The sequence below is a fragment of the Salmo salar genome, chromosome ssa26 (assembly GCF_905237065.1).
Source record: "Salmo salar chromosome ssa26, Ssal_v3.1, whole genome shotgun sequence".
In the NCBI taxonomy this organism is placed as follows: Eukaryota; Metazoa; Chordata; class Actinopteri; order Salmoniformes; family Salmonidae; genus Salmo; species Salmo salar.
The window spans coordinates 41,011,209-41,029,536 of record NC_059467.1 but is presented as its reverse complement, the minus strand read 5'-3'; the positions used below and the strand labels follow the sequence as shown (position 1 = coordinate 41,029,536).

The 18,328-nt window shown below is 43.6% G+C and overlaps 1 protein-coding gene across 5 annotated transcripts in view; it reads left to right on the top strand.

Moving 5' to 3' along the window:
- LOC106587765 (GRAM domain-containing protein 2A) overlaps positions 1–18,328 on the top strand; it is a 31,080-nt gene that overhangs the window by 1,056 nt on the left and 11,696 nt on the right. For 3 of the 5 annotated variants that reach the window (XM_045708849.1, XM_045708847.1, XM_045708848.1), the window contains exons 2-5: positions 5,572–5,685; positions 14,041–14,092; positions 15,292–15,565; positions 16,700–16,803. In XM_045708849.1, the coding sequence (XP_045564805.1) occupies positions 5,572–5,685; positions 14,041–14,092; positions 15,292–15,565; positions 16,700–16,803 (544 nt within the window). Of the gene's footprint in view, positions 1–422; positions 700–5,571; positions 5,686–14,040; positions 14,093–15,291; positions 15,566–16,699; positions 16,804–18,328 lie in introns of those variants that run through there. The other 2 variants (XM_045708851.1, XM_045708850.1) reach the window with 2 other exon arrangements.

Genomic DNA, 18,328 nt, shown 5'->3' with positions numbered 1-18,328 from the left:
TCCCTGCACAAGCTAAATAACACCAATATGCGGTGTTATTCAAAATAACTTTTGGACTGTAACAGACCAAATACAGCTATATTTGGGGGACCTTAGGCCTACTAAGGAAAATTATATGGTATTTTATTGACGTATAATGTATTCAACTCAGACATGGATTTATCAATTGTATTACCATATAAAGTCTGAATCAACTTAATATAACAATTATAAACATCTTACTTGAAAAGGCTACTGTGGTAGGCCTAATGTGATTTGGTTACACCACTCAGTAAGGTTAAAAGGTGCAGTTACGTTCTGCCTTGGAATATAAGAAATATATAGATTTAAATTGCATTCTGTTGTATCATTACGACCAGTACAAGCGAGCGTAATCGCACGATTGGGTTATTTTAAATCCGTAGATCAAAGTTTTACCAAGCCGTGAATGACAGCGGTGGCGTATTCTCAACCAACCTCACGGATTCCCTGCGCTACAAGTTGACACGCGGCAAGTGTTTCTTGTCTCGCCGCATGTCTCTTTGCTTCAAATTGTGTCATTTTTCGCAATTCAATTTCTCCCCAATTTTTCCCCATGGACATTTCGCTATAGCTCCTTTGCGACATGTGAAGCTGTGGCTGGTACCAATTCAACGTTGTGGAGGACATGACAGTTACTTTGGCTGAATAAAACAAGACGACTAGCCTACCTGTGCAGCGGTACGTTCCGGAAGGTTATTCGTAAAGGCAAAGATTGCGTGAGTTTAGTCCGTCTCATCTCTGGAGTTGGTCGTCTATTTTTTATTGATAGTTGTCAAAAGCATAAGTTGTTTATAATGAATCTAGGCCCTAATGTAAGTACCTCAGATGTATGAAGTAGGGCAGGCTGTATAAGCAGGTTATTAGCCTAGTTTGTAAATCAATTGGGGCCGTCCTGCCAATAACCTCAAATGATTGTATACCTTGTGTTCACTTTATCACAGCCTACAGGCTTATAACTGTATACAAATGGTCAGATTTATTTATCACATTTTAGCCTCTATACTTTCTATGTTTAGTGCTCAATGAGTGACATCCCTACACTATTTGTTTCTGAAAATTATTTGAAGCTCGCATTTGTTGACCAAGGATCAACAAAACTGTAAACAATGTAGGTTCAGTATGCTACTTTTTTTACAATAAGTTTTTTGGTTAAAATAAGGGTAGACAGTCATACTAATTCCATTTGCGTATTTGAGTCATATTCTTCAAAAACCAAGGGGTTATATCTAATTAGTTGTGGAAATCTTAGCCTATGTGGCTTTAAATCTATGTAAGCGTCAGTGACGGCTGGTCTACGCGTGTTTACTGTAGACAGTAGCCTACCTAATCAGAGCCTTTTGAAGGGGCGCAAGTGATGTCACCCTCTACACACTCACGTTTGCTTGAAAGGAGCCCTCAATGTAGCTCCTTTGAAATTCAAATTACTTTTATTTCCTGTTAGGTAACTTATGTGTGGTGACGAATTGTTCAAGACACATCAACATAGACCACGAGAACATGTAGGCTACAGTATAAATGCAAGCAATGTGTCAAACAAAACATGTTGCAAATGATCTGGCCTTTCAATACAAGTACATCCTGTCTATGATTCTGTAGAGTAACTGTTAAACTCACAAACAGGATATTGACCAACCTCCACTCATATTATCATCTTATTTATCTTGTGGGGAGAGAACAGGTCCAGAGAACCGGTCCAGGAAGCCTATATACTCTACAGTGTCCGCTTGTAGTGTAGCAGTGTAGATACAGTATCTCACAGGACAAAGTCCTCCTTTGTGTTATGGTTTCATAGACAACTACCTGCATCACAATTTGCCTGATTTTAGTCCATATGTAGGCTACAGGTACAAATATGGGCTAGCCTTCATAACTACTAATAATGGAGGCTACAGATATATTAGGGATTAGGCTATATCAGGACCACAATATGACAAAACCCAGCTGCAGCCAATTATGCAAAGCATGCCTTTTTCAGATGCAGGTAGTAGCTAAAGTACTCGGGCCCCTATTAAATCCAACTCCACTTCCTCCCTTAGCTTGACTGAGCACAACTGTAATTAATAGGCCACCTGACTGCAGGCGTTCAGCTTGAAGAGCCCTTTGGTTTGCACAGCTGTGGTGATCCATGAGAGAGGAGAAATGGTTGATCACATTCTGTCTTCTTTTTAATACATGCTCTTATGGATCATTTATTCCCCATGGTTTGGCTTAGACTTCAATTTGTCCTGCCATTGCTGACTCTTGTAAGCGTCAGCTGTTCTGGAATAAGATAGCTGAGATTGATAATGATCCTTGTTGAGGCCTGCCTCTCTCAGCCCTGTCTGACCCTATAGTAAAGTGACACCACCAGACACTATCTGTGATCAAGAGGGAGCAGCGCATCATAGCCTCTCCGGGTGTGAGGGGACACAGAGAGAGTGTGAGACTTTGAGGTATAGGCTACCACTGACTGCTTACGGGGTATATTGGTCACAATTAACGAAGATGGATGATATCAATGGCTTCATCATCAATGAAAGATGACATGATCTGTACAGTATGTATCATTATACTGTATTGTGTAATTGGATATCATGATAACTGTATATAGAGGTTGTTGTATTGTATTGGCTCATTGCAACTTCTACCTGGAACGTCATTGACCTTGACAGCCTATAGCCTCCGTTAGATTGTGTCCATGACGCAGACCTGTTTGTTTTCCCCGTCACTCTAGAGAAGACCACGAGACAGGGAGGTGAAGGAGAAATGGTGTGATGCACCTTTAACAGTAGAGGTCCTAGAAACTGCAGCTAGCTTAACTAGATTAGAGTTAATTCGATTGGAGGACGTCTTGTGATGGCTCTGTAGATGTGCCCTAATCAGCAGGAGGACGAGGAGGAGGAGAGGTATGAAGGATCACATTTTTATTTATTTTATTTATTTCACCTTTATTTAACCAGGTAGGCAAGTTGAGAACAAGTTCTCATTTACAATTGCGACCTGGCCAAGATAAAGCAAAGCAGTTCGACAACATACAAAAACACAGAGTTACACATGGAGTAAAACAACATACAATCAATGATGCAGTAGAAAAAAAAATAAGACTATATACAATGTGAGCAAATGATGTGAGATAAGGGAGGTAAAGGAAAAAAAATGCCATGGTGGCAAAGTAAATAAAGTATAGCAAGAAAAACACTGGAATGGTAGATTTGTAGTTTGAAGAAAGTTCAGAGATAAAAATATAAATAATATGGTGCAAAGGAGCAAAATAAATAAAATAAATAAATACAGTAGGGGAAGAGGTAGTAGTTTGGGCTAAATTATAGATGGGCAATGTACAGGTGCAGTGATCTGTGAGCTGCTCTGACAGCTGGTGCTTAAAGCTAGTGAGGGAGATAAGTGTTTCCAGTTTCAGAGATTTTTGTAGTTCGTTCCAGTCATTGGCAGCAGAGAACTGGAAGGAGAGACGACCAAAGGAGGAGTTGGCTTTAGGGGTGACCAGAGAGATATACCTGCTGGAGCGCGTGCTACAGGTGGGTGCTGCTATGGTGACCAGTGAGCGGAGATAAGGGGGGACTTTACCTAGCAGGGTCTTGTAGATGACCTGGAGCCAATGTGTTTGGCGACGATTATGAAGCGAAGGCCAGCCAACGAGAGCGTACAGGTCGCAGTGGTGGGTAGTATATGGGGCTTTGGTGACAAAACGGATGGCACTGTGATAGACTGCATCCAGCTTGTTGAGTAGGGTATTGGAAGCTATTTTGTAAATGACATCGCCGAAGTCGAGGATTGGTAGGATGGTCAGTTTTACGAGGGTATGTTTGGCAGCATGAGTGAAGGATGCTTTGTTGCGAAATAGGAAGCCAATTTGAGATTTCACTTTGGATTGGAGATGATTGATGTGAGTCTGGAAGGAGAGTTTACAGTCTAACCAGACACCTAGGTATTTGTAGTTGTCCACAAATTCTAAGTTAGAACCGTCCAGAGAAGTGATGCTGGACAGGCGGGCAGGTGCAGGCAGCGATCGGTTGAAGAGCATGCATTTAGTTTTACTTGTGTTTAGGAGCAGTTGGAGATTCATTTAACATTTAACATTCATATATGGACAATGGTGTGGCCTTTGTCACTGTTAGAAGCCAAGTCAGAGTGAGAGTACTCAGTACAAGGAGCCAAGAGGTCCGTTTTGATTTGTATTCCACAGATCGTTTTCTTGTAAGTATTCCAAACTAGTTAACATCTCAGATCATCATTGCTTGGTGTCTCAACCACCCAAACCATTTTTTGTTTGCATAAGTTGGTGCCATTCTCATGTTGTTTCTGGTCATTCTGTTATAACCAAAGTTGACATTGACAAGAACGTCCATAGCTTGTGATGTGTTGGCTACCGTCTCTTGAAACAACATTTTCAGGTTGTGTTGGTGCTGCATTCACAGAACACAGAGACTTGGTCCACAGAAAAGTCTGCTCTCAGCAAATTAAGGGAAACGGCTCACCGCACCACTCTGCCCCACTGTTAAATCAGACCAAGTGTGCACAACTCAGGGCCTCCAGTTCTGCTGTCCTGATGACTTTCTGTTTGTGTGACTCGTTGTTTTCAATTGGACAAAGACGTGACAAAATGTCCCTTGGTCTTCTGACTGTTCGGGGAATGGAGGGGTTTAATAGGGTATTATGGGTAAACAATGTCCACGCCAACGGGTTGTAGAATTTGGTGACATTTTCTTGAAATGATGATACCCAGCCCTGAAGTTTCTCCCTCTCGGCCAGTGAAGGTTTTAGAAGGATTAAAGATGTCTTTAGGTAAAGAGGGGTTTAAGATGACCCCTCTCATATTCCCCAATGTGGAGCTATGATTAATTGCTTTAGTTTTCTCCCATCTGCATTTCATTCTAAAAAAGTTTGCTTCTGTTTCATTACTTTTAATTTACCATAGACACCTGTTTGCAGCTGGAATAGTTGAATACAGCAACCAAGAAGCTATTGTTCACCAGCCTCATCTACTTTGACTGGCTAGCTACAGTTCATTGGTTATGGACAGGGTGGGGGATTTCTGTGGGAACCATTGAACTAGGATCTTCCGCAACAGGAAGAGGCTTTTTCGTACAGAGAAGTCATTGGTTCAGATGGAATGAACCAGGCCAATCAGAGATAATAAGCAGGAAACTCAGCATGTGATAAATGGCCAGACTGAGTCAGGGGTTTTCTAGAGAACACAAAGCTATTATCAGTCAGTCACACCTGTGACTATACAGAGGCTGTGGTAACTACAGCCTTTCTCCCAAAACGCTCACCGTATCATCCAGTGTACGTGTGTGTGAATTAGTGGAATGGTGTGCACATGTGTGTTTGAGGAGCACAAGTGGTTGCTCAACAGTGTGCATGGAAGAGCATGAGAAAGTCACCCAGGCCCAGTGCACAGCTTCATTAACCTGTGTATATTCGCTTGTATATTGATGTAGAATTTGCATGAATGGGTGTGTCCACGCATGGATATGAGCTGTGTTAGAATACATGACACATGCTTTGAGCCTGTGGATCACTGATGACAGCTCAACACTGTGTGTTCAGGCCCAACACCATGACGGAACACCAGGAGCAGAATGAAGAGGGAGTCCTCATCTCAACACAGGACCTGGAGACCTCAAAACACCAGGACACTCAAGGAGGCCATCCACAATTCAGGTAGGTAACATGTACACACACACACACTTTTTAAAAGTAACTTTGTCTATAGGAGTTATCCCTCGGATGTCGATGAACTGGTTGGTGGCTGAATTTAAATACAACTAGAAAGAGAATTTGGCTGATTAGTTCAACTCTCATCTTGTTTGATTTTTACACATTATTATGAGTGTTCTGCCTCATGTCCACAGCAACAGGTCCTCTGTATAGACTATTAACACAGACAGACAGACAGGTCCTCTGTATATACTATTAACACAGACAGACAGACAGGTCCTCTGTATATACTATTAACACAGACAGACAGGTCCTCTGTATATACTATTAACACAGACAGACAGGTCCTCTGTATAGACTATTAACACACAGACAGACAGGTCCTCTGTATAGACTATTAACACACAGACAGACAGGTCCTCTGTATAGACTATTAACACACAGACAGACAGGTCCTCTGTATAGACTATTAACACAGACAGACAGACAGGTCCTCTGTATAGACTATTAACACAGACAGACAGACAGGTCCTCTGTATAGACTATTAACACAGACAGACAGACAGGTCCTCTGTATAGACTATTAACACAGACAGACAGACAGACAGGTCCTCTGTATAGACTATTAACACAGACAGACAGACAGACAGGTCCTCTGTATAGACTATTAACACAGACAGACAGACAGGTCCTCTGTATAGACTATTAACACAGACAGACAGGTCCTCTGTATAGACTATTAACACAGACAGACAGACAGGTCCTCTGTATAGACTATTAACACAGACAGACAGACAGGTCCTCTGTATAGACTATTAACACAGACAGACAGGTCCTCTGTATAGACTATTAACACAGACAGACAGGTCCTCTGTATAGACTATTAACACAGACAGACAGGTCCTCAGTATAGACTATTAACACAGACAGACAGACAGACATGTCCTCTGTATAGACTATTAACACAGACAGACAGACAGACAGACAGACAGACAGACAGGTCCTCTGTATAGACTATTAACACAGACAGACACAGACAGACAGACAGACAGGTCCTCTGTATAGACTATTAACACAGACAGACCTACAGGTCCTCTGTATAGACTATTAACACAGACAGACAGGTCCTCTGTATAGACTATTAACACAGACAGACAGACAGATAGACAGGTCCTCTGTATAGACTATTTCACACAGACAGACAGACAGGTCCTCTGTATAGACTATTAACACAGACAGACGGGTCCTCTGTATAGACTATTTCCACGTCACGGTGGTGTCACCTGACTCCACGTCACCTGGTGTGACCATCTGGTGTCACCTGACTCCACGTGGCGTTGACAGGTCGTTCTCTAGGCTGAGTCCCAAATGCCACAACCTATTCCCTATATTGCCATGGGACTCTGGTCAAAAGGAGTGCACTATATAGGAAATAGGATGCTCTGTGGAGCTGCTGGGGCTTATATAACCAGGATCTAAGGCAGGAGGGGCATTCTAATCCTGGTGAAGCTGTCCTGGGATGGGATTTGGCAGGGTAGGCTACCGCGGTGTGTTGTGACTGTGGTGTGTTCTCTCTGTCATTGACTAGTGGGTGGGAACTCTGAACTGTGTTGTTCATGGGTGTGTCCTATTGGTCAACAGTGGATTTATTCTCATGGGTGCGTCTCATTGGTCTACAGTGGATTTATTTTCATGGGTGTGTCTTGTTGGTCTTCAGTGGATTTTTTTTCATGGGTGTGTCTTGTTGGTCTTCAGTGGATTTCTTTTCCTTATTTTGTTTCCTTCATGAATTGATGTGAAAGACAGAGAAGGGAAAGCAAATGGCTGGCCAGTGTCCACCATGTTGCTTCACCTTTCCTATGGTTTTAGATGAATGCAGACGCTAGGTTTCTGTCCTAAAGGTGATCGTTCAGCCAAATTACAAATGGAAAGGTGATAGTTCAAGTAAATACCAAAACGACACAGAGGTAGGTCATGGCATTGACCTCTCACCTTTGACCTCTGTGCTCTTTGTCCCATTTTTCTCTTTTCTTCAGCTGAATTATTGACTGTGAATCTGTCTTTGTCTGCCTGAGGGAGGTATTCCCTTTCTAATGCATCATTCCTCAGGCTTGTAATTAGCTTTGCTATTCAGCGCCGCAGCCAAGGACACTTTGAGACACACTGCAGCCCTGGTTACACGTTCCACTTCTCACAGGAAGATAAACAATGTTCCTGCATAAATCAATGTCCTGTTTTGTTTTCAAGCCTGATGACTAAGGTTCAGGTAAGACAAGGGACATATATGTTTGATAGATTTTGAACTGTTGGACTCTGCTGGACTTGAATATTGTTATTCAGATTAGTCTTGGTATCTTTATGTCTTCAAATATCTAAAGGGTGTATTCCAGTAGGTTACTGCAGGGAGAGGGAGATGGATGAAAAGAACAGCAGAGAGGGTGTATTCCAGTAGTTTACTGCAGGAGAGAGAGATGGATGAAAAGAACAGCAGAGAGGGTGTATTCCAGTAGGTTACTGCAGGGAGAGGGAGATGGATGAAAAGAACAGCAGAGAGGGTGTATTCCAGTAGGTTACTGCAGGGAGAGGGAGATGGATGAAAAGAACAGCAGAGAGGGTGTATTCCAGTAGGTTACTGCAGGGAGAGGGAGATGGATGAAAAGAACAGCAGAGAGGGTGTATTCCAGTAGGTTACTGCAGGGAGAGGGAGATGGATGAAAAGAACAGCAGAGAGGGTGTATTCCAGTAGGTTACTGCAGGGAGAGGGAGATGGATGAAAAGAACAGCAGAGAGGGTGTATTCCAGTAGGTTACTGCAGGGAGAGGGAGATGGATGAAAAGAACAGCAGAGAGGGTGTATTCCAGTAGGTTACTGCAGGGAGAGGGAGATGGATGAAAAGAACAGCAGAGAGGGTGTATTCCAGTAGGTTACTGCAGGAGAGAGAGAAACAGGAGAGAGAGAAACAGAGCACAGTGCCTGTGTTTTTCAATAACCATGCTTCCCTCCATCTGGGAACCAGACCAGCTGTTATTTATAGCCAGCCTCCGACAGGCAGGCAGGCAGAGGGCCAAACTGTAGCCAACAACTCACCCACCTCTCTAATATGGTGCCTACCCACTATAGATATCAGCTTGTTGTTCAAAGTAATAAAGGTGTTGCCACTACTCTTAGCACCTGTTGATGACAATAAATATCTAGAGGAGTTGAGCGAGCATATTGTCTTTGTCTATACTGTACAATATTACAGGATAATAAGCCGTTCTGGATTGTCCCCACCAAAACTGAAATGTTGAGGAAATCAGTTCAGCAGAACTCCCATGCCCATGTTTATTGTCATGTCTTAATTATTTCATTGGTGCCCATAAACATTTTAGAACCTTTTATAAACATTCAATCATTACCTCAATCATTGCCTCCAACTGCTCTTAAATACAAGTACAACTAAATGCATGCTATTCTACCGATTGCTGCCTGCACCTGCCTGCCCGTCCAGCATCACTACTCTGGACGGTTCTTACTTAGAATATGTGGACAACTACAATTACCTAGGTGTCTGGTTAGACTGTAAGCTCTCCTTCCAGACTCACATCAAACATCTCGAATCCAACGTTAAATCTAGAATTGGCTTCCTATTTCGCAACAAAGCATCTTTCACTCATGCTGCCAAACATACCCTCGTAAAACTGACTATCCTACCGATCCTCGACTTCGGCGATGTCATTTACAAAATAGCCTCCAATACCCTATTCAGTAAATTGGATGCAGTCTATCACAGTGCCATCCGTTTTGTCACCAAAGCCCCATATACTACCCACCACTGCGACCTGTACGCTCTCGTTGGCTGGCCCTCGCTTCATACTCGTTGCCAAACCCACTGGCTCCAGGTCATCTACAAGACCCTGCTAGGTAAAGTTCCCCCTTATCTCAGCTCGCTGGTCACCATAGCAGCACCCACCTGTAGCACGCGCTCCAGCAGGTATATCTCTCTGGTCACCCCCAAAGCCAATTCCTCCTTCGGCCACCTCTCCTTCCAGATCTCCGCTGTCAATGACTGGAACGAACTACAAAAACCTCTAAAACGGGAAACACTTATCTCCCTCACTAGCTTTAAGCACCAGCTGTCAGAGCAGCTCACAGATCACTGCACCTGTACATAGCCCATCTATAATTTAGCCCAAACAACTACCACTTCCCCTACTGTATTTATTTATTTATTTTGCTCCTTTGCACCCCATTATTTCTATTTCTACTTTGCACTTTCTTCCACTGCAAATCTACTATTCCAGTGTTGTATTTACTTCGCCACCATGGCCTTTTTTGCCTTTACCTCCCTTATCTCACCTCATTTATTCACTTTGTATATAGACTTATTTTTCTACTATATTATTGACTGTATGTTTGTTTTATTCCATGTGTAACTCTGTTGTTGTATGTGGCAAACTGTTTTGCTTTATCTTGGCCAGGTCGCAATTGTAAATGAGAACTTGTTCTCAACTTGCCTACCTGGTTAAATAAAGTTAAAATAAAAATAAATAAATTACAACATTGTAATAAAGAATAGATATAGCCTTGCTAAATGTTATCCATGGAAGATAAATACAGGCATTCTCTGTTGACTAGAGGATGATATGAGTGAGGCAGAGCTCTGTCCCAAGAGGAGAAATTAAAACCCCCAGCTATCCTCCACAGGGTTGCTAAGATCCCCCGTTTACTGCAGATGCTTATAGAATGAAAACATTGCTTTTTCCTCAAACAACCTTTCCAGAGAGAGTGAGAGAGAGAGAGAAAAAGAGAGTGAGAACTTTATCTGTTATTTTATTTGTCTCTCACTAGATCATGTTATTTAAAGTCAGCAACTGACTAGAAAATCTCTCCGTTGGATCAAATCAAAAACTGATCCTAAAGACAAAACCGGTCAACAATGCAGCCCAGTTGACCAGGATTGTGCACATCCATACTCAACCTCAACCTCATTGTACTACAGTACTTGTGCAACAGACTGCCTACTGATTTCAGCTTGCAGTAGGCGATGGCCTTTCCTCTCACAGCCGTGGTGCTCAGCTGCAAGCAGGATCTATTTTCTCTCCTCACAAACCCCACAGGATGTCTTAACACCTCTCAACTCTCCCTGCTGCTCAACTAGAATGAACCAGCAGAATCAACTAGAATGAACCAGCAGAATGAACCAGCAGAATGAACCAGAATGAACCAGCAGAATGAACCAGAATGAACCAGCAGAATCAACCAGAATGAACCAGCAGAATCAACCAGAATGAACCAGCAGAATCAACTAGAATGAACCAGCAGAATGAACCAGCAGAATGAACCAGCAGAATCAACTAGAATGAACCAGCAGAATGAACCAGCAGAATCAACTAGAATGAACCAGCAGAATGAACCAGCAGAATCAACTAGAATGAACCAGCAGAATCAACTAGATTGAACCAGCAGAATGAACCAGCAGAATCAACTAGAATGAACCAGCAGAATGAACCAGCAGATATAGACACACTTTATTTCTACACTGAGGGTGGATGGATGGATGAAAAGGCTTGCTCATTCAACATTTTGCAGTATATCAAATCAAATCAAATGTATTTATATAGCCCTTCGTACATCAGCTGATATCTCAAAGTGCTGTACAGAAACCCAGCCTAAAACCCCAAACAGCAAGCAATGCATGTGAAAGAAGCACGGTGGCTAGGAAAAACTCCCTAGGAAAAACTCCCTAGAAAGGCCAAAAACCTAGGAAGAAACCTAGAGAGGAACCAGGCTATGAGGGGTGGCCAGTCCTCTTCTGGCTGTGCAGGGTGGATATTATAACAGAACATGGTCAAGATGTTAAAATGTTCATAAATGACCAGCATGGTCAAATAATAATAATCATAGTAGTTGTCGAGGGTGCAACAAGCACGTCCGGTGAACAGGTCAGGGTTCCATAGCCGCAGGCAGAACAGTTGAAACTGGAGCAGCAGCACGGCCAGGTGGACTGGGGACAGCAAGGAGTCATCATGCCAGGTAGTCCTGAGGCATGGTCCTAGGGCTCAGGTCCTCCGAGAGAAAGACAGAAAGAGAAAAAGAGAGAATTAGAGAGAGCATATTTAAATTCACACAGGACACCGGATAAGACAAGAGAAATACTCCAGATGTAACAGACTGACCCTAGCCCCCGACACATAAACTACTGCAGCATAAATACTGGAGGCTGAGACAGGAGGGATCAGAAGACACTGTGGCCCCATCCGATGATACCCCCGGACAGGGCCAAACAGGCAGGATATAACCCCACCCACTTTGCCAAAGCACAGCCCCCACACCACTACAGGGATGTCTCCAACCACCAACTTACCGTCCTAAGACAAGGCCGAGTATAGCCCACAACGATCTCCGCCATGGCACAACCCAAGGGGGGGGGCGCCAACCCAGACAGGAAGACCACGTCAGTGACTCAACCCACTCAAGTGACGCACCCCTCCCATGGACGGCATGGAAGAACACCAGTAAGCCAGTGACTCAGCCCCTGTAATAGGGTATAGCTACTGTATAAACCAGCACGCCATTTTGATTTGATTTGAGGGTTTTCCATTAATTTAGTTTAGCTTGTTGTATGTTTGTATTCACCTAATAACAGGTAGTTTGTTAAAGTAGGTCAGAGTTGAGAGTACCGTGATGTCTCGTGGGAAGTTGTTGGTGTATTGGTATATATTGGTGTGTATGAATCAATGATTTATATATACACGCCTTAGACTGTTGACAACATGTAAACTATATATTGTCTCCAATGTTTATTGATAACATTCATACATTTGCACTATGAGCACTTGTCTCTCACATATTGTTACAGTTGTTGGTTAGCTAGCGAATTTTAGCCATATTAGCATAGACGTGACATCAGTCAAAACACCTCAAAACAAGACATGTTATCAAGAACAGAATAAAATTAGCTGAAATGAGCCACCTACGATTCCCCTCATGGCAGCTTCTTGTCATTGTTGCTAGCTATCTGCACATCCAGAATCACAACACAGACTTCTGCCCCATTGAAGCGTGCACATCCTTTTCGTGACGTTGTCAGCTAACACGTCTATGCATAGCATCAACAATCCAGGGTTTATATACATCATTGGTATGAATACACCAGTCTCAGGGCTATTTCTATCTCAGAGGTTTGATAGAACAAGATCTATATTAGTAGCCTGCTAACTAGCTAAATGTCCCCTAAGAGAACAATGTGATCAACCTTTCTGGGAGCCCCTCTCTTTCTTTATAAAGGCGTCCGCATGCTACCCAGCAGAAACAGCTCAGAAGAGTTTGTGCATATATTATGCAGACATTTGATGACGTTTTTGTTCGTCTTGGACTTCGGTAAGGGTTTTCTCGGCTGTTCAGGTACGCAAAAACATTTCTTGATGCAAGCCGAAGCCAGTAGCTGAAGCCTCGCGGGCACACTCGTTTGGTTTGGATAGCGGAACTGAAGCATGCTGACGTCTCGCTCTCTCTCGCTCTCTCTTTCAATTTAAGGGCTTTATTGGCATGGGAAACAAATGTAAACATTGCCAACGCAAGTGAAGTAGATAATAAACAAAAGTAATATAAACAATAAAAATGTACAGTAAACATTACACTCCCAAAAGTTCCTAAACAATAAAGACATTTCAAATGCCATATTATGTGTGAATAGTTAAAGTACAAAAGGGAAAATAAATCAACATATATATGGGTTGTATTTGCAATGTGTGTGTGTTTGCTTGCTTGCACACATGTTTGTGCTTGTACTCATGCTTGCCAGTCAGATGTACGAAAGAGAGTGTGTGTGTGTGTGTGTGGGGGGGCACTGAGTTTCCATAATGTAACTAGTCAGCCCAGTTTTATTAAAGCACATTCACCTCCCTTTATGTATGGTCGTGTTTGTGTGGTCGCGTAGTGTTTGTTTCTGTTTGATTGAGTGAGATACCATTTGTCTGCTGTCACGTCTGCTTCCCTTCTCTACAGTCCTGCACATGTTTGTCTGGTAGCCGACCCTGAACCATGCCGACATTACTGTCATAAACAGCAGACAAATATACACTACTACTGTTTGATTTGATGCTGAGGTCAGAGATCACAGATTACAGTTGGATCAGATTATAGTTGAAATGTCTCACTATTCTCCAACAAGATTAAGATCAAACAAATGATCCAATAGGTGTTAATGAGATCAATATAATCCCTGTGGACCAGTGGAAAAGCTACATCACCATGAAATTCACGATAGTATTTAGTTGAGTCTATGTCTCTAAACAAACAGTCACTGGCCTGATATATTAAAACACTAGAAGATGTCTTCTTTTCACACCATTTCCTTCTTAATTTCCTTCACAGGTTGATTGACGACCTATCATATGAAGATGTGAAGAAATGCTACAGGGGTTCGGTGAGTAGCAGGTTTCCTTTCTAATGTATTATAGATCATGTCTGTAATACCTTATTGATTTTGCATCTTGCCTAACAAAGATATGCGAATTACAGCCGAGTTGGATGCAGGCCAAGTCAATTGTCTATTTCCTATCAGAGTTAAATTCTACACTTTATATTGGTTGACCCTTACCTCTCATATGTACTGCACATTCTGGAATAAAGTTAATTTGACCTTTTTATGCACAATTAATATGCACTGACTGATTTTAAGACCTGTGTGACAGTGAACCCTGTCATTGCTTGCTTTTAGGAGTGGTCCATTGAGGAGTTTCCTAGTATCGAGGGTGGCCGAGGCTAAGCTACAATTTAAACGAGGCATTGCGATCCTGAAATACAAACATGTATTAGATCTGTCTATAGACCTAGACAGATCAAGGTTTGATAGTAGCCTTGAGACTCTATTAAACATCCCACCTCGCTAATCCAGCCCCAACAACTGATTATCTCCAGCCATTAAGATGTAGTACCGGTGATTTGATTGTATTCTTCAGGCTCAGAACTCAACGGTTATTCAATAGGTGAGGAGGTCATCCATTAACTCAAACCCACTCTCTTTTGGCGAGATCAGCAGGCCATCATGCCAGATTAAAGGAACTGTACCGTAGCTGCGATTATTATCTCCATGTCTCCCAAAGGGGAATATTAAGTAGAGCTGCTGAGCCCCACAGTCACACCAGCTGGCTGCAGATATTAACAGGGGTGACAGTTCTGACTGTCTCATGTGCTTGGTGAGAGAGGAGGGAGGGAGGGAGGGGGTGGTGCCTGTGGCCAGCAAGCTGTTATCAAGACAAGGATAGGAGGGTAAGGAGGCTGCAGCATAGGTTGGTATGGTGTGAGCATAGGGGGGAGTCACTGTGCACTGTCGTGTTGAAACAGCAAGAGAGAGAGAGCAAGAGGGAGAGAGAGCAAGAGAGAGGCAGGAAGGGAGGACTCAGGGTGTCGGTGTCTGTGGCTGAGAAGGGCAGTGTATGAGAGTGTGTGTGGTCGGGTTTCAGACCAGTGTTGAAGGGTGAGAGAAAAAGAGAAAGGGCTCAGTGATGGTCTGAGGTGCACACTGTGTCGGACCGGAGTGGTGTGTGTGTGTGTGTAACGGAGAACTGCCCCCTCAAACCTGCACAAAGGACACCGGTTGACATCTGACTAGTTGGAGGACAGTCTGTGTCTTGCAGTGGGTTCCACCACGCCGTCGATGTGTGTGTGTGTGTGTGTGGCTGTGTGTGCGGCTCCAGCATGCTGAGTCTGGTGCAGCAGAGCTCTCGTCCTCTGAGAGAGAGGGCGGCTGCCGGTTTGCCGGTGCCGGTGGGAGGGAGGCCAGCCAAGGAACTGCTCATGACTCTGCCCTGTCCCTCTGCTCAGACTGTCAGCAAGTACAACTCGCAGTACCACAAACTCTTCCAGTGCGTTCCGAAGGACGAGATCCTAATGAAAGGTACTGTCAACAACAATGCTACATGCTAACATCTGTTGTAGTATCTCCGTATGATGTATGTTTATTTAGGTTAACATGCTAGTGACTGTAGCATGTCTGTAGCTCACTGTCTAAATGCTGTGCATTGACTTCAGGCTATCGCCCTATTAGCTCCATATGCTGTGTTTATGTACCGTTAGCTAACTTGCTAGCTACGGTAGCATCTATTTTTTTCCCATGGCAAAAATGAAAACAAGAAACACACTTAACACCTCAGTCCTTTAAAAACCTGTTGTATGTAAAATATTGTGAGCTATAGATAGAAAATAAATACATGTGACTGGATGACAACATAATGATGTTTGTTTTCAACATTAGGGCTGTTTTCCTAAAGAAGTTAAATCCACTTTGTGTTTTGTTCCCTTGCCATGATACTACAAGTATCGCAATACTGGTATCGTTCCAGCCCTAATTACTATTATTAGTAGAAGTACTTTCACTGTAAAATGTTGTCTACAATAAGTATATACTTTCTCTTATGTTTCTGTCCCCACATACTGTATGAGTTTTAGTCATTTCAGTTTTGGTTTTGGAACTCTATGTGCTACTCAGTGTGTTTGAAACCATCTTTTTGAGTCTCTGGAAAGGATTTCTGGTAATGGTTTCTGGTAAGGGTAACCAGCCCTCAGGCCCTGAACAGGAAGTTGTATGGTTTGAGGTCAGGTTATGCAGATTAGGTCAGGGTTGGGTTTCCCAAAAGCTTCGTAGCACTAAGATCAACCTTCGTCCATTTAGATTCAATGGAATTAAGATGATCATAGTGCTACAATGCTTTTGGGAAACCCAGCCCTGTTCTATTTTAGACTAGGGGTAAAGTGAAGATGGTAAATACAGTTTTGATTTGTTTAACTGATATGTACGTACCAGTTACTTTATTCAATGCCTATGAACCTATTTTATAAGCATCTATAGGCCAAGTCAAAGACACATGAGCTATAATTATATATAATATATGCCGTTTAGCAAACGCTTTTACCCAAAGCCACTTAGTCATGTGTGCATACATTTTTAGTGAGAAGCTACAAACAGTGTTAGCAATGTCCTTGTCTTGAGTTAGCAGCTACTTTTAACCTGTTTATGTCTCCTCTCCCTCAGTATACTCCTGCGCTCTGCTCCGAGACATCCTGCTGCAAGGCCGTCTTTATATCTCCAGAAACTGGCTGTGTTTCTATGCCAACCTCTTTGGCAAGGACATCAAGGTAAGTCCAGGCCTGGCAGATAATAGACAGATCGTCAATAATGAATAATATATGACACTTTTATCTGAGTGCATACATCTTAGAATGTGTGACCCCAGCTGGAACAAACCCACAACCCTGACATTGCTAGCACCACACTAATACCAACTGAGCCACGCAGGACCGCAGGACCCTCAATATCTAGATGGACAGACAGAGAGAAGTAGACAGGACCGCAGGACCCTCGATATCTAGATGGACAGACAGAGAGAAGTAGACAGGACTGCAGGACCCTCGATGGACAGACAGAGAGAAGTAGACAGGACCGCAGGACCCTCGATATCTAGATGGACAGACAGAGAGAAGTAGACAGGACCGCAGGACCCTCGATATCTAGATGGACAGACAGAGAGAAGTAGACAGGACCGCAGGACCCTCGATATCTAGATGGACAGAGAGAAGTAGACAGGACCGCAGGACCCTCGTGGGACAGACAGAGAGAAGTAGACAGGACCGCAGGACCCTCGATATCTAGATGGACAGACAGAGAGAAGTAGACAGGACCGCAGGACCCTCGATATCTAGATGGACAGACAGAGAGAAGTAGACAGGACTGCAGGACCCTCGATGGACAGACAGAGAGAAGTAGACAGGACCGCAGGACCCTCGATATCTAGATGGACAGACAGAGAGAAGTAGACAGGACCGCAGGACCCTCGATATCTAGATGGACAGACAGAGAGAAGTAGACAGGACCGCAGGACCCTCGATATCTAGATGGACAGACAGAGAGAAGTAGACAGGACTGCAGGACCCTCGATGGACAGACAGAGAGAAGTAGACTGGACTGCAGGACCCTCGATATCTAGATAGACAGAGAGAAGTAGACAGGACTGCAGGACCCTCGATGGACAGACGGAGAGAAATAGACAGGACCGCAGGACCCTCAATATCTAGATGGACAGACAGAGAGAAGTAGACAGGACTGCAGGACCCTCGATGGACAGACAGAGAGAAGTAGACAGGACCGCAGGACCCTCGATATCTAGATGGACAGACAGAGAGAAGTAGACAGGACCGCAGGACCCTCAATATCTAGATGGACAGACAGAGAGAAGTAGACAGGACTACAGGACCCTCGATGGACAGACGGAGAGAAGTAGACAGGACCGCAGGACCCTCGATATCTAGATGGACAAAGAGAAGTAGACAGGACTGCAGGACCCTCGATGGACAGACGGAGAGAAGTAAACAGGACCGCAGGACCCTCAATATCTAGATGGACAGACAGAGAGAAGTAGACAGGACTGCGATATCTAGATAGACAGACAGGACCGCAGGACCCTCGATATCTAGATGGACAGACAGAGAGAAGTAGACAGGACTGCAGGACCCTCGATATCTAGATGGACAGACAGAGAGAAGTAGACAGGACTGCAGGACCCTCGATGGACAGACAGAGAGAAGTAGACCGGACTGCAGGACCCTCGATATCTAGATAGACAGAGAGAAGTAGACAGGACTGCAGGACCCTCGATGGACAGAC